This window comes from Astatotilapia calliptera, chromosome 5 (genome assembly GCF_964374335.1).
Source record: "Astatotilapia calliptera chromosome 5, fAstCal68.1, whole genome shotgun sequence".
Taxonomy (NCBI): Eukaryota; Metazoa; Chordata; class Actinopteri; order Cichliformes; family Cichlidae; genus Astatotilapia; species Astatotilapia calliptera.
Window position 1 is genome coordinate 30,952,192 of NC_137426.1, and position 22,701 is coordinate 30,974,892.

Consider the following 22,701-nt stretch of genomic DNA (forward strand, 5'->3'; position numbering starts at 1 on the left):
AACCAAGTGTAGTTTTGGTGGTATGCACGGTGCGAAGAAATGCAAAGAGCATCCAGATGTGTGGCGAAGTAAGAGTGACAGGCCGGGGTCTCCATAGCCCACCGAGAGGGGGATGAGTGTTTGTCTGTCGGGTCAGCACCTGACCCCAAATAAATACAACAGTGAACAACAGATGTCTATTCATATTAATGTACAGAATTCACCTGCTTGCTGCTACTGCTGCACATTCACCCAATGTATATACTACATATATATATGTATAATGTTTTTCCTCTACACCCCCCCCAATTTTTTTGCACATGTCGAGGAGCGTGTCAGGCTACATTTCACTGTGTGTTATACTTGTATAACTATGCATGTGACAAATAAAGAACCTTGAACCTTGAACTGAGGCGCACGTTTTGTACTCCGAACCGTTCTCATATTCCTGCTGTTAGGCTCACACGTGCACGCAAACTTGTAAGACAGGAACGTTTAATGTGTAAATACAACCAGCTCAGTAAGATGACACAGTGTGCAGGCCTTGTGATCCTGTGTTTTAGGACTACTAGTGACAATATCAGTGCAGAGGGAGATCCTGTGATCAGAGGTCAGAGGGCAATCTGACATACAGAGGGATCCATTGTTAGCATGAAGGTTAAAGACACATGTGGAGTCCAGCAAGTTAACAAGAGGTAAATACAAGTCCTTAGCCCATACACATTTAAAGACAGTGGGTGCTTCTCACTGGGAGACTCCAGACTTTTATTAATCACGCTGCAGTTTCTCTTTTCATCAGGATCACACCTCAGTGGAAAAATGCTCCTCAGTGTATACACACCAGGCAGATTCGTCCGATACGGGACTGGGTCACAGGAGTCTGGCCCATCTCAGAGGACTTCTCTCGGAAGAAGAAATACAGCTTGTCATCATTTCTCTCGGCACTATCCGGGATGAGGTGTATGTGGACAAAAGTGGGGTCTGTGGGGAGAAGAAGTGGTGAGATGTTTATGTGGACAGTGATCTGGGGAAAACATCTGGTTTGAGATCTTTTCTAAACTTTCAGCCTTTCCTGTTTATCACTTGCTGAGGCTTTCTAAACATCTTCAGAAAACAGCAATCCTTACATTTTAGCTATATTTTATAAGCTTGTTTGGATAGCACGATAAGGAGCTGTGCACAAAAGTCTTGTGTATCATTTATAGGCTAAATAGGACTGTTACCGTTCAGCCATCTGGAGTTGTACTGATCTGTTCGCATGGCAGTCTTTGTCCCCAAAGTACGGAAAATGGCAGAGTCTGTTCCCATAAAGTCAACATAGACCCCAGCGTACAGTTCTCCATCTGAGAAAGAGAGAAAACACTTGAGTTTCGTGAGATTCCTCGACTCTGACATTATTCCAGCACCACCCTTGGCACGAACCACCAGCTTTTATTTCAAAAAGTATATTTAGAAAAATCATGACGCTCTTCAGTTTCACAACACAGAAGCTAAGCATAACAAAGTCATCATCTGCACATGCGAGTGGTCAGGACGTGGTTGCAACTTGAGACGTAAGCAACTGACATTTAAATGGCTGATAAACAAGGTAAGCCTCCACTGTTCTCATTGTCTCCTAATAATATGTCAGCATTTTGGGGCTGTACTGCTTTAAAACACTATAAGTAGCTTGTATTCTTGTACCAGTACAAAGTGCTTGTTTAAAGGATTAAGACAAAGAAAATTATCTTATGACACGAAGGAGATAAAGATACTCAAGCGTTCAACAAAATTCTCATTTACATACTTTTGGGCCTCTTGTGTGGTAGTCAGACCTCAGCCCACTACAAATGTCTTTTTAATTCTCTAAAATTGATGTGCTCTACAGCTTTTAGCAAACATTACTAAAATAGGAGTATATAGTTCGTTTCTTGGGGATTTTTTCAGCTGCAAATTAACAAACACTTTGCTGATCCGCTGAACACAAACAACAATCGACACTGTCATAAATGCAACTGTATCAATGGTGGTCAGATCCACTATAAAAATTTCTTATTTTTAAAACATTAAATTCATTCATATTTTCTCTTATTTCAGGGTATTAACTGTGTGCTCCTATCAATACAAACTTCAAACTTCCTGAAACAGCCATCAAATGCACTTCATTAAGACATGAGATATGAGCACTCCCGTGTGTGCAGACTGACAAATGTATAAAAACAGCTTTGTTAAGCCACAGGGAGGAAAGGTGTTGGTCTTCCAGCTGTTGTGTGGGCCCCACTGGAGAGCAGGTGTGCCTCTCAGGGCTCTCAGAGATGGAGAATGGAGACAGTAGGAACAGGAAACACTGTTGTACCACCATTATACTCAATGTCATGGTCCCCGGCAGTACTATAGGGAGATTGATGATATATCATTAAAATGTCCACGGATGATAGGATACCTAATGCGGTGGCGCATCGAGCAGTCAGCGGTCAATGGTGAATCTATTGTTGTGGTACAGGGTTCTTAATCCTTATCAACACTAACAACAGTGTCCCTTACATGACGCTAACTGGTGGATGTGGGAGGTAAATCCATCTTGGATGACAGTACTGGTTCCATACTGGTCATCTGGCACTGCGCTAATGCGGGAAAACAGTGCCAGTGATTTACACCCGCCGCCTCGACCCACAGAGAGAAGATCGCCTTTCACTGGTGGCAACTGTGCGGCCTGGACCTGACTAAATGACCTTGGGCAGTGGCACAGAGGACACTGGCTTCATGAGTGAAACAACAGATGATAAGACATTTCATCCAAACCTAATCTCACTGAAAATTGAAAATCATCTAACGGCTGAAACGTGAAAAAAGCGAGAGCACACAATCGTTTTGTTAATATTTTGCTTCACTGACTTTGTTTGAGGCATTGATCCCACATATCAGCACACTGCCAAATTAAGTCAAAGTTTTAGTTTTTCAAATGGTAATACAATAACTATTTATTTTTTTATTTTTGCATGTCAGACGTATTTAGATTTGAAGCCACTAATTCCTCAGTGGAGGATATAAATATTAATAGTCACATATTACTGAGCCCATTGCAGTCCTAAGAAGGAAAAATTCCTAGTGATTCTAGCTAAACTGTGGGAAAAAGGCAAAGTGACAAGGACACTTGACCTGACCTTGTGGTTATCACTGGCTAACAATAAAAAGCTCTTTACAAAGTATGCCAAACATAAGCCCATTGAAGATCATATAAGGAGAAATGGAAGAAAAGATGAAGAATCCATATGAGATGACACTGCTGTTGCTAGAAGGAACTGTGCTGGACCGTGCCTGTGCCTGCAATCCCATGTGACCAAACCCAGATGATACTTACTGATCAAAGCTGACACGCTGTTGAGCTTCGGGTCATAGGAGCACTTTCCTTTCCCAGATTCTACTTTGCCCGGTTCCAAATGGAAGATTTCTTCCTGAAATGGAAAAAAAAAATCATACAGAGATGGCAATAAATTCAACACTCTCCATCTTGTCACTGTGATTCCCTTGTGTAGGGAAAATGAGGCAGCATATGCGCTGCCTCTGACTCCTGCGGGACCTATAGGTCCTGATGGGGGATGAAGTATCAAAATAATGAGTGTGTGTTCATACAGAAAAAACACATGCAGGAAAAGCGATGGATTTCTAATCCATCTCCATGCCACTCCACTGTAAAAAACAATGTGCTGCGGTGCTGCTTCTCTCGGCATAATAAAGCTGCATGCCAAATATCTCTCAGCTTCTCTGTGCCTATGGGTGTGCAGGTCGACTCGTGACACCTGCAATCCAGCAAAGTGAAAACAAGTCTGCGATGGAGGCTGGATGACTGATGCTCACTGCTCATGGCATCCCAGCACGCAAGCACTGAAAGGTGATTAGCAGGAATTTGCGTATGATAGTGGGGAAAATGAAACAGTGGCACGCAATGACATGTCCTGTAGCTCCGCCGCAAAAACCAGAGCACATCCAATCCCTATTTTTTTACTCCCAGCAGGCCGAGATGAAGACATCTGTGTCGGTGTCCGTCAGCACTTATTTAGGAGCACTGTGCCAAACTCCCTTCACTAGATCATACACGCAACCCTTTACATCATCTTTGATTAAAATCACCACTTGCGCCGATAAGTAGATGGCAGCTTACTCAAAGCCATTCTGGAGAAAAACCCAAAAACGGTCACAAACATTTATGTGTACCGGAGGGAAACTGTGCCCTGAATGTGTTTTTACAACCCTGCTATAAAATGTGACCCTTGAGAAAAGGTTGAAACACGTGTAGAAAAAGAATCGGCCTGAAAAAGAAAACAGTTGAAACACTTTCAAAGTGTCCCACTTCACATAAAGCCCTGTTGTCCTTCAAAAGTCCCTCTCTGCTTTTTAAAGTGCTTGGAGAGCTCAAACAGAGAAGACATGTTGAAGTATGTGACTCTTTTATTTCCTCAGCTCCATAGCTAGTTGGCTACAGATGGCTGGTGTTTGCTCTAAGCTAACAGAGCCTGCTGTGGGAGTGGGTCAGATGCTGACTAGTCCTGTCGCCTCTGTGGGAGAGCCTGAATAACATTCCTACAGAAGGCGGAGGGCTCTTTGGGGTGAAGAACTGCTGGGTGTGACACCCTCGAATGTCTGATATGATGAAGAAGAATGATTCGGAAATCTGCTCTTTACAGCTCCAGCTAAATGCTAAATAGAAATGACCGTGTCATGCATTGAACAGCAGCAAAAGCCTGTTTAATTAAACGTGGGCCGTGTATCTTTTGTTTTTTTTACAGCCGGATCAGCCATTTCCAGTTGATTAGCCAGCTCTCATGCAAAATGTGGCATTTAACACAGAGGCAAAGCACCAAAAGGACAAAGGCTAATAAGACAGGGTGCTCAGACAACAAGACTTACACAAAGGAAATGTGAATGAAACAAGGAGAAAACGAAGCGACGTGAAATGAAATGCATTTTCAAATTACACTAAAAATGTCGAGATCGTGCAGGGACTGAAAAACAGTGCATGGAAAATATTACAGAGATGAACAAACGATGGCCAGGTTAAAGATGGTATCGACAAAATGGGCACAGACACAAAAAAGGGGAGCATGCTGCTGGTGATCGGTTCGTGCAGACAGGGCCCGCATCGCACCTTGAGTCCGAGTGTCTCGTGCACCGCACTGGGTTCAGCTGCACGGTTAGCCCTTCCTCTGGCTTGGGCCATCTGCAGATACATGGACGTCTAAAACAGGAAAAAGCAATACATTCTCGGCGTTACACTACTGATGAGGAGGGATCAAGGCCTTTCATGACCTTGCTGCAGATTGCTTGAGCCTGTTTTGACCTCCAGACATGAGACATGAGAAACTCCCTAAACCCTGAACTTCTGAGATCAATATAATACAAGCGCGTAGGGAAAGGATAAAGAAAAATGGACGCAAGACTGTGCAGGGAATGCGGGTTTCTTTATTGGACCAGATGGTGGAAAAGGCAACAATAACAGTCCTCTATTCTGTGGTTTTGTCAGTAAAGGCTGTCACAGTATGCCACATACACACCCCTAAAATCTGCTGGCACTGCAAAACATTTAGCTACGAGTCTTTAAGCGCATCTTAGGAATGTTTCTTGCGATGGTAAAATCTATTGATAGAAATCCATCTGAATTAAGAATGACAAGTGTTCCTACAGTATGTGTGTCAGGATATGTGTGTGTACATGCGTCCGTGCAGAGTTTACCCCCTCTTGTTTTTACAGTTGTGGTTAACTCCACAGACCAGCTGAGAAAGGTGCTCAGGGGTGTATGATTTGGACCTGTCAGTGTGACAGAGAAAATAACAGCCCTCTCATTAATCCACTAGAACTGGAACATTCCACTTGCACCCCATAATGGGAGCTCCCACTTGCAATTACCCAGCATCTCACATGGTAGAGGCTGGCGGGTGGCCTGGATGGATGCATGAAGGGGTGGAAGGATAGGTGAGTGACTGGGTGGAAGCCCTTCATTAGTAACAAGCTGTATGCAGCAAGGGGCTCGAGCAAGCTGTGCTCGCTGTTGCGATTTCTCTGTGATCACAAGGGAAAGTCAAATGGGAAATTTACTTTTTATTTATTGCCTTTTATAAAAGTCCCCTGGTCACAATTAGGGAGCGAGTGTGATATTTAAAGGAAAGTCAGGTGTTAAAGAGGAGTACGGCAGCGTAAGCGGACTGGCTAGGTTTACGAAATTCAAGAGGTCCCATTAAAGATTGAGACTAAACAGAGTAGCTCTAACGGCACACTGGGGACAACAGCTGTGTGCTGGTGAGGCTGGTGTGCTGGCTGCTTCGCCATATGGGGACACAGGGTACCACAAGCAAGCTTAATGATGGAGCAAAATCATCATAAAGGGAGCTTAGTGTAGGGCGGATGGAGAGTAAGGCAAACCATATCATTCATGATGTAGATGGAGGAAGTTTTTAATGCTGCTAAGATCAACTTCTCGGCCTCTACATTCCTGTAATTCTAACCTGAGGTTTGCGTCCGCGGTTGACAAAGGTGCAGACCGGATTGTAAGCTCCTGTCCCACAGACGTACAGGTGAGTCCGGTTCCATGGCTCAATTAGACGAATGAAGTTTGCACACTCCTCCTGGAAACACAGACATTGAAGGAAATTAAATAGCAGTTCATAGTTAATCTTTACTGCCAGACCTCCTGCTGATTTACTGAATGCTCACTGATTCTTATTAAAACTTAAAAATCTGCCAGTAATAATGTGCTTCTATTTGTATTTGGGCAATATATCAAACTATCAGCCAGCAGTGCTTGGTTCCCGAACTCAAGCTGGCACAAAGAAGGATTCTGGGCTTCTCTGCTCCATTCCTGTCTCATTGGCTAGACACGAGGGAACCAGAATTTTACTGGGCCAGGTCCAACTCCGCAGGTAATTCCATTTAACAGGTTCATCACATTAAAACTGATGTGAACAGATGAGGGAATTATATATTTTAAATGCAATTTATTTAAAAAAAAAAAAGATATATTTTATTTTTTCAAGCTATCAAGTTTAAGGAAACAACTTTACTCGGGCAATCCTGCTCTTGGTATGTGCATTTTCAACGCGCATACTTACATTGGCATCTTTCCCACTCACGAGGCACTCCATTCTTCTTTGTTCAGGCACTGGCCAGTGGATCTGCAAGAGTGGGAACGCGGGACATTTTATAGCTCCAGCCCAAAACGTTATACATCACTGGCATTTATTGCATATTTGGATTAAAATTTTAAAAGGGATATCCACCAAGGCTAATATAAGTCCTGTTGGGATTGTCATAGACCAGTTACAGGGTTTTAATGAGCTGCACCAGAAACACAAAAAAAAGAAGAGTAGTCCAACAAAAACTTGATGTGAGCAAACCGAAATGTCTGCTGCTGGGGCAAGAGTGGGGAACATTTCACTTTGGGTAAAACTGCAGTAAAGGTGCTGGCTTTATCCCACGGTAACAGCCCATTTTAAGGCCCAAAGGGAGAAAAGCATGGGAAAGGTCTTACAATACGTGGGTTCTTGTTGATGTCATGGAGGTCCAGGGACAGGATGTGGTCCTTGCTCCCAACATACATTCGATCATGGTCCTCATCCATACGAAGGATCCGATAGTCAGATGTGTTGATGAGGTAGGCGAAGTGATGAGCGGTACCAGTGGATCTCAGTTCTGTATGGAAACAGAAATGCATTGGTTACCGACAGCTGCAGCTACATGTGCGCATATTCGCGCGCACACATGCATGGGCAACTGACACATTCCTCGTGCCACTCCTCCGTGGACTTATCTGATGGTTTTTCACCGACACTTGTGTAACAGAACACCACTCATTAGAGACAAGTGCTACTGAGTGTCTGTCAAACAGCACTGATGGCTTAATACCTCCTGAGTGGATCAAAGGATCTAGAAAGTCACTCGTTAGTGGCAGTCTGTGGGAAGCCAGCAAACACAGAAACAGTAGACCGGCAGTTAGCTATGATGTTCATACTACATAGTTCATGGAATAGGGTAAGGCACAACATTTCATTGCATGCTTGGACACCATTCTCTGAAGGTCAGACAAGTGTGCGCTTTCAGCAACACAATGCAGTTGACACGTCCTCGCATGTCTACAGTAACCCAATCTCCCTATAGACTCTGTGCTGGAGTGTTTGTTTGATATGTTCTGCTTCGTTCAGCAACCAAGTACAGGCAGAGCAAAAGGCCACGGCTAAGACAACAAAGGCCCCGTGTCCCACCATACATAAACACACTCCTTTGCAATCTATAGGGTAAGAGGCCTTAGACGCTGGCATTCAGATACTGTTGGACAAACAGAGAGGTTTCACTCAAACAGCAGGAAAGTTCCCATCCTCCATTTAGCCTTCTTCTATAATCGAGAGATCACAGGCACGGATTTGAGGTTAACCCAGAGTTAGCCACCAAAACATGGCAGAAGGAAACCAAAGGATAAACCGTTACATGCAGTTAGCTGCATTTGACTGGTTAAATGTGACATAGTTGAACACTGGTGTGCCGGCGTGTTATTAAAGGAGCGAACGCACAGCCAGTGTGGCATATCAGACCTTGAAGGAAACACACTGTAGCTTTATAATGGCCAGTTTAAGATTTTTTTTAATTTTTTTTTTAACAAGCTCTGTATGTGTAGTCATGTATTGTGGGTTTGACGTTACTACGAGGTTGTTAGGTGTTTCTGAAGAAGAGGTCTGGCCACCCAAGCATGCAAAGACATCCACATGTCCACCACTGGTCCTTAAAATAAACACCATCTAGAGACCTTTTTAAACAGACTCCCTATGGAATCTGATATTGCCAGTCTTTTGAGCCAGATCTAAATTTAGCACGGGGGTTACGTCAATAAGCAAAGATTAATAGCATTAGATATTCTATATTTATACAGTTTGATTTAATAACTGTGCCCACCAATGGAACGTTTACAGGTCAGCAGAGTGATTGGCAGCTGTCAGCCCCGCGTAGAGGAGCTGCAACATGTGGCTGGACCCTGTGATTATTTGTGTTGAGTCTTAAGTTGAATGATGAGTCCCCATACACTCTAGGCCAAGTGCACACTGGATAAGAATGCATTGTGCACACACACGCACACATATACACACACATTCCGAGGGCCAGTCAGGGCGCCCCCCCTTCTGAAGCAGGTTGTCAGCGACTTCTCAGTGTGTGTTTGTTGTCAGAGAGGAGCTGGACGGGACCATCTGTCAGCCGAATAGGAAATGTGAACAGCGCAAAGCAACAACACGCCCTATTGAGAGGCGCACATTAAGAAACAAACACATGTACTCTAATCTCATAGTTATCTGACAACATGCAGACAGGCCAGACTGAATTCTATGTCACAGGTAGAATTTACCCCAAATGTTGTGCCTTTCCTCGTGACTTATCCTTCATATTTGCATGTAATGTGGTCTCCACCATAGACATCACCTTTTAGAAATCCATTTAACTACAACAGAACCTGGTTACAAAAAGGCGCGCCACTCCACCTACTGGATATCATTGTCTTTTCTGTCAGTCCCTCTTAACTCAATCCCAAAGTCAAACTTCACCTCAGGCGGGGCCACATGGCATTGTGCTCGTTTGACATGTTGATCAAGGACGTATAATGGCAGCAGACTGAGCTTGGCTGCAACTCTGCTCCAGAGGTCAGGCCGCACAGCATGTCTCTGGGCTGAGATTGGTGCCAAGCAAACACTCAATCACAATCAGCTCGAAAAGACATGCAGAGAGGCTACACTTTTGCAGAATGCCAGTTTGGAGTGTGTGTGCTTTTTCTTTTTGTTGTTTATGCCCATACCTAAAAGATGAAGGAGAATTTGTGGGGTTGGGGTGCATTTCCCAGAGAGTAACAAAATCTTATGTTTGCTACACGACTCATTTGTCTTAATTTTCTGGCACTGAGCTGAATCTAATTTGCAGACAATCCCCCGATGTTTTTCAACCAGTCACATTTTATTGAGCTCGGATATATTAGGCTGCACACTCAATCAGCTGTTTTCCCAGACTTACTTACAGATTTGCAGCCGCAGATTACAGTTTCACACAGGACAGGCTCAGAGAGGCTGAACTACTTGTGCTCTTTTGTCAGCCACATTAGAGCATGACAGCATTTTCCACATGCAGACTTATCCGAGAGATTGAAAGGCTGGGAGCAGAGTGTGAATATGTCTATCAGAGCCAGATAAACTCATAGTAGCCCATTACTGCCTGTATGGCTTAGGCCCACTCTGGGGGGTCTGCGCACACACACACACACACACACACACACACACACACACGCACGCACGCACGCACGCACACACACACACACACACACACACGCACACACACACAGCAGGGGCTTTGTTTCAGGACCACACTGCTTCTCCCTTGTGAAATTGCAATGGCTCTATTAGGAGGTGAAAGTAAGCCGGTGGGGCAACCTGATCCTCAAGCTCAGTGTCTATCCCATTCCTCATTCACTTGGGTTTTTACAGTAGCATGCCTGCACCTGCGCACAAATGAGAGAAGGTCACTTTATGACATTTTTCCTATTTTCAGTCTTTCTTGTTCATGAAAGAAATGCAGGTGTAGCATAAAGGCAGAAAGTTAAGCTATTTCACAGTAGTCACCTCAGGCATCTCGGTTCCTTTGTGTGTGGCGTTCCGGTCCACACTCTTCAGTCTGCTGAACACAGACAATCCGCTTCTCTCTCCAAGGAACCCAAGGTGCTCTTGGCTCAAACAGCCCACTGCCCGTTTCTTGCTACTCGCTGCACTCTGGCCTCAAGAAAGCCCTTTGCTGATCTTTGAGAAACTGGATGCTGAGCTGAACGAGACCTGAAGAAATTCTAGCTTAGTGGCATCAGAGCAACCTGCTAAAGATGCTGGAGATCTACCAACAATACAAGGCCAAAAATCTACTACCAAACTTTTGGTAAGTTGATATGATGTGTATCTTGACACGAGTACTACACTTAAACTCAGTCACGACTTAGTTGTACTGTCCCCTCTTTTTTTTTAACTGCTACTATATTTTAACTGTAAGGGAACAGTGTACTTTGTACTTCACTAATTGTGTGAGACAGCTGTAGTTACTATACTTTACTTACTATAATTTGACATAAAGTAGTAAAGATATCAATATAGATAACAGCCTTTTTTGCATTTATACATTTATGTTGGAGCTAAAAATGGAGGATAGAATGAAGACTTCAGAACCAAATGAGATTACGCATTGACTCTAAGCGCTTGGGATTACTGGTTTCTGCATTAGCACTGGAGACAAGCAAGATACAATCACAGCCAGTTATATCTTGGATCACGGAGCCATTATCCTTACGCTCAGTATACCAAGATCAATATACTTGGTCTACATGGCATATTACTACCAAGTAGGCCAATCACACTTGTTGTGGTCATGCAGCTGAATTTTATATGCTTGCGCGGGTGAATGTCAGGCTATGGTGTAGGTCGAGTCATATGGTATGCAGCAACATTACAGCGACAGCACAGATTGAACGCAGTGTTAGAAATTAAGTGGCAACCTGGGACCTCTTGTCATGTCAAGTCAAGTGGCTTTATTATCATTTCAACCATGTGCAGTTGTACAGTACACACTGAAATGACACGGCGTTCCTCAGAGACCATGGTGCTACATATAACAGACAACTGGCACAGGACCACATAAAGTGCAAGTGTGCAAAAATGTTGTAGATATGAATTAATTATTAATTATATTTTAAATAACTGAGGTAAAGCTATCCAGCGGTTTACAAAAAATAGAATAAGATTTGAAAATGTCAAAAGATTTTTGTAGCAAACTTTACTTTTTCTTTTTTTAGTTTTGTTTTAAGATATTCTCCCCTCTCTGGAGGGTCATGACCTATGGAAAACTATTGTACTTAAGTACCAAGTATTTACTTAAGTATTAAAAATATTTACTTCTACCCAAATCAAGAAAGTAAAAAGTACTATTCAGTTTTGTGTGAATTTGACATAATCAGTACAACCATCCTTGTCAAAACTCAAATTCTGTGACCATTCTGCAGATTAATATACCAAACAATTTGCCACTAGCAGTAGTAGCACTGAAGCTCAGTGAAGCTCCTGTTTGAACACCACTGGACTTTAAACAGTTGTAAGTTTTAATCTTGCTGTACATTTGTCAGTGTCAGCCATTTAACTATTAGCAATTACCTAATACCAAAATTAACCAGCTGTTACCATTGAGGTAGTGGCAAGCAGAAAAATGACTATGACCAATAACAAAATGATTTAGCAAACATTATTAGTGCTGCTGGTCAGTAATGTTAATAGTCAGTGTTAATTTAACAGCGGAGCACAATTATTTGTGCCTAAGTGTTCTGTTTCTTTTAAAGGTGTAGTTTGAAGCTGAAAGTGTGAGCCTTTCTTACCAACTCTGTTTTAACAACAATGCCAAAACCTGAGCAGAAGCTCAGCACTACCTCAGACAGACAAAAAAAAATTCCTCTGTTTATTTTTGTTTGTTTTTCTGCACTACAAACTGATATCGAGTTTATAATTCTAGCATTTTCCTGCAAAACTGCCATTGTTCAGTACTTAGAGTTAGAAACAGTGATGTTATTAGTGGTTGTTTCATCATGCAGTTCCCATCAGACTCTACTGTAAAAACTCAAAACCTTAAAGAGCACTTCATTTACAAAACCCATCTTCACTACCAATGTGAGTCCACTCTAAAATGGGTGATTGGCTAGGAAGAAAATTGTGTTTCGTTGCACTAAAGTGCCAAAGCAAGACATATATCGAACAAAGCACAGATTCTTTATTTCTTTCTCTTTGCATTCATCAGGTTAATTAGCCGAGTTTAAATGCAGGTTGCTGTGACTGATTACCTGAGTTCCTCATTCACTCAAGGTGACTACATGTTCTGCAGACTGCAATACAATACAGTTGTTGTTCTGGAGAATAGTGGATGTACCTTGACCGCAACCCTTTCCTCAGACCATTAGAAGTACAAATGTATTTTTATAAGCTTACCTGGTTAAATGAGGTATAGAAACATAGGGGGAGAAGCATGCCTCACTGTCAGATGGAGCCAGCCCTTTTCCTCCTGAGAGAATACTTGGCTGCTGACGGTGATCTCCAGGGCTGCAGGCCTGCATGTTATAGCGTATCTCCTGATCTTAAATTAATAGCCAACGGGCCGAGTTTACTTTGGAAATATGTTTGGACAGGCATGGAGCGCACTCACGAGAGTTCATCTCCAGAAGTAAGAAAGTAAGAAAGCGCAGTGGTTAATGCCGACTTATATGAAGTGATTTCCCACCATGCCGTACACGAGGGACAGAGGAGACGGGATTTCACATATCATATTCAGCTTTTAATGCGTCCTACCTCGCAGTGTGCTTCGGTAACATAAGAACTTCCTCTCATTACTGTATCCAGCGTAGCTTAACAGTACGCGGCCCGTCCCACTCATAACTTTCCTGGCAAATTCGCAGCAAGCGTCGGATAAGTGATTGGATCATGGAAAACTTCAGACTGTGTGTTTAAACAAAACAGTGACAGTGAGCGAGAGAATTGAGAGGGCCTAAATACACATCCTGGCACTTGACAGCGCAGTGGCCACTCGCTACTTGACACTGATATGGGTGTTCCACCCCACTGCATATTTCTCTGGTTTCAAATTGGGTAAATTAAAAGTGGAGGCCACTGTGAGTGTCAGTGCATGTTGCTGCTTGAAGCCTGCAGTACTCCCTGTAGAGAAGTATGGGAGGTGAGGAGGAGGAGGGGGATGATGATGGGAAAAGACAAAACTTTGCAGTCCGTTGCTTTGACACTGAGCAGGAAGGGAGCAATGAACAAAGCGGACGAGCATTGTGTGGAGCAATGATCTACTCAGTTCACAGCTCAGTGGTTTTCAATTGGGGAACATTTGTGGCTAATTAGAAACTATTGCGGCGCCCTGTGCTTCTGTCTAAGGAGCGATGCATGATTAGAGATGGAAAATGCTGGTTATGATCTATGCAGATCAAACAAGTGTAAATTAAAATAAGTAGGGTTAAATAGGCTTGGATTAAATGTTCTGAGGTAGTGCAATAATAGGTAGTGCAGAAATACCCCAGTAGCTCCTGGCATATCACAAACAAGCTGCACTACCTGAGCATTGCCCCAAGGTAGTTTCCAACCCGTCAGAAAGGTGTGTCGGTTCTCACACACACACACACACACACACACACACACACACACACACACACACACACACACACACACACACACACACACACACACACACACACACACGCACACAGGTGATAATTAGGGTGATTAAGAGGGGGTGGGAGAGGTTGCATGCTCTCACACATCAAAGGCAGCACTTGTCAGGAATCCTAGCCAAATATTTGAATGCTGTCAATGCAAAGAAGGAAAACTCCAGTTAAGACACTCTTATTACTCCTCACAAGGCACGCTTCGTTGCAATGATGGAGCGGCACAAAACAGCTTCAGAGACTTTTCTGGGGGGTGAAGGAAAATAAATGCAGGGTTTCCTAGTTGGCAGTTGGGTCAACTTTTAACAAGGCGCATTAATGAGTTGAGACGCCACAGGCGACAGTGCCACAGGTTTAAGAGACTTGCTCGACATGACACAATTCTCATTAATTTGTATGAGTCTAAGTCACTGAAATATTCATAAGAACCACTCCCTGCTGAGCTGTATAAAGGTGCATTTTATTCTCTCGGGCATGGTTGTGCACCTTGTTTATTATGTTTGCCAATAAAGTGGAGATGAAGCTGAGAGTAAGAGTGGAGATTGGGCAAACAAGCTGCTATCTGTCTAAGAGGACTGTGTCAATCTATGCTCATCCTGCTGTAGCATGACCTCCTAATGCCGCTCCTGCAGATTTCTGTTTATCTTCTCAGTCAGGAGAATATGCTTGCCTTTTCTATGAGGGTGTTCATGTGTTTGGAAAGAGTTCAGAACACTTTCTGCACTTTATTTGAGCAATTACCTCTAAGCTGGAACATTACTGTTTAACTATTGAGTTACGATGTGGTATTTAACTGTTTGGTGAAAAAGAATTGGCACCTCTATGCAAAATAGCCATAAACAACACATTCAGACTTTTGTTTTACGCATATGTTTAACATGGGAGTTTTTTCTGTAAGAAAAAGTCCAAGAAATGATTGAATTTGCACAGTTGTGAGCAGAGTTGGCCGATATCCAGATGCCTGTATGCAAGAGCGGCCGTGTTTCCTCTCTTATCTTAATCTAGCACAACTTTCTCACAGCGATTTCCTGTATTTATAGAATAAGGAAGCCTTGATATAGGGGCACTAACATAGCGATGGAGATTAAGAAACCCCCTTCTGCTTTAGGACAAGTGGGTGCCCACTGGAGGGCCTGACTGCCACTTGCGCTGCCGTCTTTTCAGCAGACTCACTTTAAATCAGCAACTTTCGGGGCCCAGAGCGCCTTCTCTCTCTCCTTCGACGGCCTCTTTCAACTTCCCTTCATGTCAAACATTTACACGACTTATTTGGGTTTGCGTGAGCTGCATGCTTCAAAGCCAGCAGAGGAGTGACAGAGTTGTTAAAGAATGCCTGTGTGATTACTGGAGAGTGGGTCTGAGGTGAGCTGGGCTGCTAAAGGAAAAGGAACGATAAGAGCATGAGAACGCAGCAGCTGCTCGTCTTGGCTCCGTCACTGTGAGGGCAGAGGATAATAAAAGCGGTCAAAGGCTTGGCCACTGTGTCACATCAGATAGGACATCATTCAGCGGATAGCAAATATGCAAGGGCACAGAATCTAGAGATATGATCTGACCCACTGGTAATGCCAAAGAGTCTGACCCGCAGAGGAATGGTAATCTATTGTGATGGCCTCAAAGCTTCACTGCACCCTGTGCGTGTGTGTGTGTTTGTGGAGAGGCAGGCTCTGCAGCTTGCTACTAGGAAAGAAAACACAGACAACACAGCGTGCCTGTACAAACACCTGCCCCATATGTGCAAAGCATCACCAAAAGCGGTTATGCTTGCCATCATCTCACTTCAAATTTGAAACTGACAAGGCATGGCATTAAGATGACAAATCAGTCATTAGCAGTCGTGTTATTTTTGCCTTGTTGTCTTGGTTGTCTTCTTTTCTCGTACATGTTGCAAACACCAAAACATTTTGAAAATTCTCAGAATACTTTGCACACGATCCCCGTATCATCCGATCAAGCTAACGGCAGAACTGGAATATGGGTTCAAGTTAGGACAGCAGAACAAAATTACATACACAAATTTTCTGCACTCATGTTTATAGCGTTAAATCTATTTGTGGATACAAAGACCTCAAATAGATGCAACTTTAAAGGAAAAAGGGGAATTAAAGAGACAAGTTAAAATGCGTGGCTGTCTGTCGGTCATGAAAGCATCTGGATACAAAAGCTCTGAATCCTTGCTTCCTCTCTCTGGAAAATCAAAGTTCTGCAAGTTTTATGGTGTTCTTTTGTGAATTCAAAAGCTGTTACTGTAAGCACTGTATTTGAACAACTTGATTCCGGATAAGCAGCATTAATCCTACACCGTGAAAAAAAAATCCTAAAAAAACAGTAATATTCTGGCAGCTGGGGCGCCAAAATAATACCATAAAATAACAAAATAACTTTCTCATGAAAATACGGTTATTTTAAGTAATGACAATACAGTTTGTTGCCCTAATTTTACATGGGATTCTGCCTTTTTCAAATGCTTTTAAGCATTAAATTAGGAACATTTTAATGTGATTAAACAATGAAATTACCTGTAAACAAGGTCAATGAATGTGGCAATATGAATAATAATACTTAAATGTACAGAAATATACAGTTAACAGTTGGTTTAAATAACAATGGATTGCATTTATATAGTGCTTTATGAGACCCTCAAAGCGCTTTACAATCCCACTTTATAATTCCCCTCTGGCCATCACCAGTAGGTGGCAGGTGAAGTGTCTTGCCCAAGGACACAACGACCAAGAGTGTCCGAGCCGGGGCTCGAACCGGCAACCTTCTGATTACAAGGCAAACTGCCAACTCTTGAACCACGGCAATAATAATTATTATTATTTGATGTATAAAAAGTTTATAAGATTCATTTTATAGATTTTTCCATAGCATTACATTTTAATTTAACAGTTCAATCTTTCAAATAACGGACAAATATTTGTGAAATTATGATGCATTTGTGAACATATTTTAACAATCTAAATATGCATATGTACAGACAAATACATTTAAAAAACAAGAAAATTATGTTTTATTACATTTACAGTGATTTTATGTTAATTTACGTTTGAAATGTAAAATCACAGTCTATTAATGGTACAGAACAGTACAAAACTGTAAAACACACAGTGAAGTACTTTTATATTACAATTTTTTTTACAGTGTAGAAACAGGAGTGTGCACAAAAGTATCTGAAATCATTATTGCCATGAAAAACAAAAACACACAAATGAGTGTGTGCGGAGCTTTGGCGTGATTCCAGCCATTAAAACCACAACAAAGTGAAGCTACTTGGCTATTCATGGCATGCTGTTTGTATTCTGTTGCTGCGAGCTCCCTCGCTAGGGAAAAGGTGTGCCCCCCTCTTGTCTCGACATACGTTGAATGTGATCCGTCATAATGGATACGCACTAACAGCGATCCCATATCACACATCATTAACCACCACGTCTGTCCTCACAGTATCCAGAAATCGCACCGCCATCGTCTGTGTCGGCGGGAGCCGTGACACCCCACCGTCGTCACCTCGTTACTACCGTGCCCCGTGCCCCTGTCGACCTAGGGAGGCTCACCCACTATATAATTAGGAGCCACTGTCGTGCCCCACCCCTCCTACATCCACACCCCCTCCTCGCTAATGGCATCAATTTGTATTCACTGTCAGCTCTGATGAGCTCTCATGCGGAGAGATGGCCTTATCACAGAGCCTCTGGCTCCCGTCACCTAAGCCTCTCTCCTGCTCCCTGCCAAGTCCGGCGTGCTGATGGACAAGCAGAACGGGTGAGGGAGGGGTGAGGAGGGTTGTGGTTGAGGGGAAAGAGATACACATTTATCTCCATTCTCATGTAAACTCTTGTAACAGCAGACAGATGTGCTCACGGTGCAGAGGCAATGAAGAATCCGTAAGTCTGACTCTGTATCTTCCCTCGAACTAGGATCTGCTTTTGGACTCTGCGTTCTCTCTCCAAACAAATGAATGTCCTTCCCTCTCGGTCTAGATGAAACACATGAAAGCAGAGGTTTGGCTGAGGATGATGTCAAATGTGGAGAACTAGTAGGGAAGGAGATCCTCTCTGGAGAGCCTTGATCTAATCACACACATCTGCACAAACAGGGCTCTGTTTTAACAGACATGTGTTTTATTATCAGTCTCTACCTCAACTCTGACACATCAATGCGCCTGACCCATCCTGCGCGTCAGTTCCTGCAATACTTTGGCAAGCTCTGCAGACCTGTTTTGCTCCAAATAAACTAAAACTGTCACCTAATAACTTACTGGTTACTTAAGTAGTCTGGCTTTCTGAGTTATCTCTGGGGTTATTATTCAGCAGCACAGATAAAGAAGCCCTCATTGGAATATACCTGGCTAAAATCTTTGCAAGCTCCTTTTAGCAGTGTTGCTGCAGCCTGAGCTGGGAGACGTGCAGAGGTCAGAGGTCACTGGACAGCAGTGGCAGTGCTTTATGTTCTGGTTTAATCTGGGATTAGCTCAGGGTCAGGGTTATCTCTCCTCAGCCTGAGAGGAATCAGGAAACTGGGATTGCCTCGGGTAAACTGGCATTACTCGATGGCCCGTCCAGAATCTCAATGAGTCCACTGAACGGGAGCAAAGGAAAAAAAGGGAGTGTGTATGTCGAGAATGGCTCAGTGGGCTCGGGGTTGTAACCTCTCTGCCATCACTCCAGCTTCAGCTCAGTGGAGATAAGAATTGCAAAAAGCTCTGAATTACTACACCCGGAGAACCACTGAATCACAGGGTTGTGGTCTAGCCACAGTTATGTGCATACCTTCTGGTTTCCTGAGGACATTTAGCATGGTAAATTCATTTTAACACTACTTTTTGTACAAAGGCCAGGGGAGAAGGCAGAGCACACGCATTTATAACAGAACAACAAAGACAGCCCACTGCAGAATTAGCAAAGGAATTTAGGGCGAAGCAGCCACAGAGACTAAACGTGAAACCCTGACTGAAGGAGCCTCATTACCTTTAGCCTTACCGTATCGTAATCTGCCATACCTCAGATTCATGTCAGCCTATAATCCCTACATATGGTGCTGGACACACTCAAAAGGCAGAGACACACTCTGCCTGAGCGTTCTACTGTCTGCGGCCAGACGGTGTGTGCACCTGGGAGAAACAGTCAGCTACGAGACCAGAACAGCCTTAATGTAATGGAGATGGATCTGTCTCAGTCTCACTCTCTGTTTAATGTTGTAGAAAGTCTCTGTGAGAAGGCTGAAATTAATTTTACTGAATGTGTGCCACGCTTCACCAAAAGCAGAAGTAGAACAGAAACAGGTACGGTTAAAGAACAGCAGCCCATAGAAACTCAGGCTTCACAACACTCAGTTCTACAGACTGAAGTTCAGTTCTGTTCAAACATCCTGAAAGCTGCTGTCAAATTTACGAACAAAGAGATTTTTTTAAAGAAGCTGAATCTGTGATGGATCTGTCGTTTTTGTAAGAATCTGCCCAGAGGTTTCACTAAAAAACTATTTACTTTTCTTATCGTGAATGACACAGTTCCTCATAATAAATATTATTAAATGCTTATGTGTGTAATATTTTGAGTGTGACAGGCACAAGCAGTTGCATCAAAGGGCATCAAAATTCAGGTTTCAGCTGCCATGGGCTGACTTCCAGCTAAGAGGTTCTATTTTCTTTTTGTTGCTGATGTTTTTCATGCTGTGCTATAAAGTAAATCTTCTGCAGATTTACCATTAAATATCACAATCATCAGATTAAGAATAATTTATTAATACCCGAGGAAATTATGTGGTCGCAGTTGTTCCAAGACAGTAAGAACAGTAAGTCACTAAATTATATAATAGAATATATTACAAAATTACAAAATATAACAAAATAGCTCTATTATATATAATAGCTCAATTATAAATATCCAATTTATAAACCATATTTCCAAGTAGTTTTCATCCAGTGAGCCAATAATTTGATTTGCACGAGCAGGGGAACAACTTTGTCTTGAAAAGGGCTTTCAGAGCACAGCAGGACCACCACATAGAAAACTGTTAGAAAGACGTCTCAGTGCAACAATTTGTCCCAGCTCTCTCAGGTGCATCCTGACAGGCTACATGAAGATTCACAGTTGAACAGGCACAGGATATAGAAACCTAATGTATCTGACACCAGTGTCTCGCTGACATGCCCCGTGGTTATGAATGCTTTATTTGTCGAGCCAGTGTGGGGTCACCGTGTGGGAAGCCAGTTGTTCCTGCCCCTTCCTGAGAATGACATGAAGGCAGGACAGATTGTGACAGCAGCCATTGTGGCTCTGCTCCAGGTCTCTTCCTCCCACCAGTCTCCCACTGCTCCCTCATCCTGGGTAAGTGCGCACGGTGCCACCTCAGTGCTTGTCTTCCTGTTTCTTGGGTGGGCAGGCTTAAACAGAACTTGTAGGCAGGAAAGCCTTTGCCATTTTCTTTGCCATTTGGAGCCTGTATAGTCATCAGTCACCCTCGACATGAGCCACATGATGTTGATAGAAGCAGGACGTCCCCCCTCTCCCCGTCGCCTCTTTGAACAGGGGCAAATGATCAGCTGAGTTCCAGTGTGCCCCTGATTCCCAGGCCTTGGGGACAGGAAGTGGGATTAGTGAACAAATCCCGTTTTTCCACATGTATGTCAGCAGCTTCATTGCATTTTGCCTAATCACTTACTTTCTCTATTTAAAGGGCGCTCATCTGAAATGAAGGCGATTAGCCTTTATAAACAGCTTTGTGTTTTCGGCTGCCACTGCCTCACTGGGACCGTTCACTAGGCTAAGCTTTAAATGAGCTGTACCCCAAACACATGCACCCATGGGAACCAAGGGTCACAGGGCTAACTCCTTCTGAACTAAACTAACAGTTTGTTGGCCACTAAAGGAAACCCGCGTAGAAGTTACAAGTCAGCAAAAAGCTAAACTGTGACTTCATTATGCTCTCTGGTGCTATAAGCCTGCTGTTCCTAAACCGTGTTGTTTTAAAGGGGCTTCTAAGGCTCTGCAATCTTATCCTGCTTCTAAGTCATAACAAGATAATAGGTTCCCTTAGGACCCTAGGAATCAGTGTGGTGGGTTATGCTGTCCCCAACTGACAATTTGCATTTTACGTCAAAAAGGCAAAAAAAGAAATGAATAAATAAGTAAAACAAGTTATTATGATATCAGGAACAGTTCATTTCACGTCGCCTGGTCAATGAATTTGTACTGTATGCATGCCTACTTGGCCTGATCGACTTTTTTAGGGAGTTAGTTCTTTGCAGTCTTCTCCTACATGCTTCCTCTGAGCTTTATCTGTGTTCAGACTGTTATTTTGGCCAACCGTGCTCTATTCCCATGTAAGGTGGTGTTAAGGAGATAGTAGCTCAGAGGGTGGGTGGTGGTTTGCAGGGTCAGCGAGTTTACCAAGCCGATTTAGCCATCCCAGTTTGTCACTGGTAATCTCCCGGCAGCTAACAGGATGTTAAAATCAGCCTGATAACTGCTGAGATGGATAGAGAGTGAAGCAGACCAAGTGGGTGCGAGAGTGATGTGTTCAGCCTCCTCCCTTTGTATCTTTCAAACATACTGATAACATGTGTAGCATGCACGTATACACGATGGGCCACAACTTTGACAACACCTGGCTCAAGTAGTCTAGGTTTTCCTCTTCCCCACAAAAAAGCTCTGACCCTTCAGCGGATGGACACAAACATATCTCAGGGTGTCCTGTGGTGTCTCTCATCCACTTGAGTGGGATGTTAGAAATTGATCTTTTGGTTTCTGGGGTTGCTGTTTGGAGCCCCAGAAGATCAGATGTGTTCTGAATAATTCTGTGCATGCTTGATCAGACTGAGATCTGGGGGTTGTGGAGAGGTCAGGTCAATAGCCCTGGTTATGTTTCTTGTGTTCTTTGAGCTGTTTCTGAGCAGTTTTTGCAGTAAGGGGAGGTGCCCTGGCCTGCAAGTGGAGGCCACTCCTGGTGTGTCATGTTGTTTCAAACATCACTGCACACAACATAATCAAACGATGCAACAACGCTGTAATGGATACAGAACCAAGAGTCTCCATTAGAGCAGTTTCTCTACACATGCAAAACCACAATGCAAACTAAGGATAAATGAGGCAACTCCAGATGGAAGGTGCTGATTAGGCGAAACCAAGAAGTGTGTGAAAGGTTCACATCGGGTCCTCTGTGGTGGAATATGGAGGTGTTTGCTTTGGCAGTGTTGACCAAAACCTCAGCCCCAGAGGCGAAAAGAGGAACGTGAAGCCAAAGCATCTTCGTACTGCTCCTCCTTTATAACCCCCCCTCAGTGCGGCCTCTTTTTGCCCCACCATAAACACTTCATTTCTTTCCGAACTCAGGAAACATGCTTTCTAAATCAGGGGAGCCTTCTCCTGTTTTTTCTCACATTCCCAGCCAAACAGAATTAATCTAAAGAGCTGGGATGTTATGAGCATAACTCTACCAGTATGTGACCTGTAATAAGGAGCTAATAAGCTGTGAACTTGAGTGGT

The 22,701-nt window shown here is 43.3% G+C and overlaps 1 protein-coding gene across 8 annotated transcripts in view; it reads right to left on the reverse strand.

Annotated features, from left to right (window-relative positions):
• sema3fb (sema domain, immunoglobulin domain (Ig), short basic domain, secreted, (semaphorin) 3Fb) overlaps window positions 1–22,701 on the reverse strand; it is a 60,550-nt gene that overhangs the window by 13,802 nt on the left and 24,047 nt on the right. For 5 of the 8 annotated variants that reach the window (XM_026168853.2, XM_026168852.2, XM_080302065.1 and 2 more), the window contains exons 3-9: window positions 7,481–7,641; window positions 7,062–7,124; window positions 6,459–6,578; window positions 5,105–5,194; window positions 3,320–3,413; window positions 1,203–1,322; window positions 821–960 (exon numbers count right to left, since the gene is read on the reverse strand). In XM_026168853.2, coding sequence (XP_026024638.1) covers window positions 821–960; window positions 1,203–1,322; window positions 3,320–3,413; window positions 5,105–5,194; window positions 6,459–6,578; window positions 7,062–7,124; window positions 7,481–7,641 — 788 coding nt within the window. The remainder of the gene's footprint in view (window positions 1–820; window positions 961–1,202; window positions 1,323–3,319; window positions 3,414–5,104; window positions 5,195–6,458; window positions 6,579–7,061; window positions 7,125–7,480; window positions 7,642–22,701) is intronic. The other 3 variants (XM_026168856.2, XM_026168855.2, XM_080302066.1) reach the window with 1 other exon arrangement.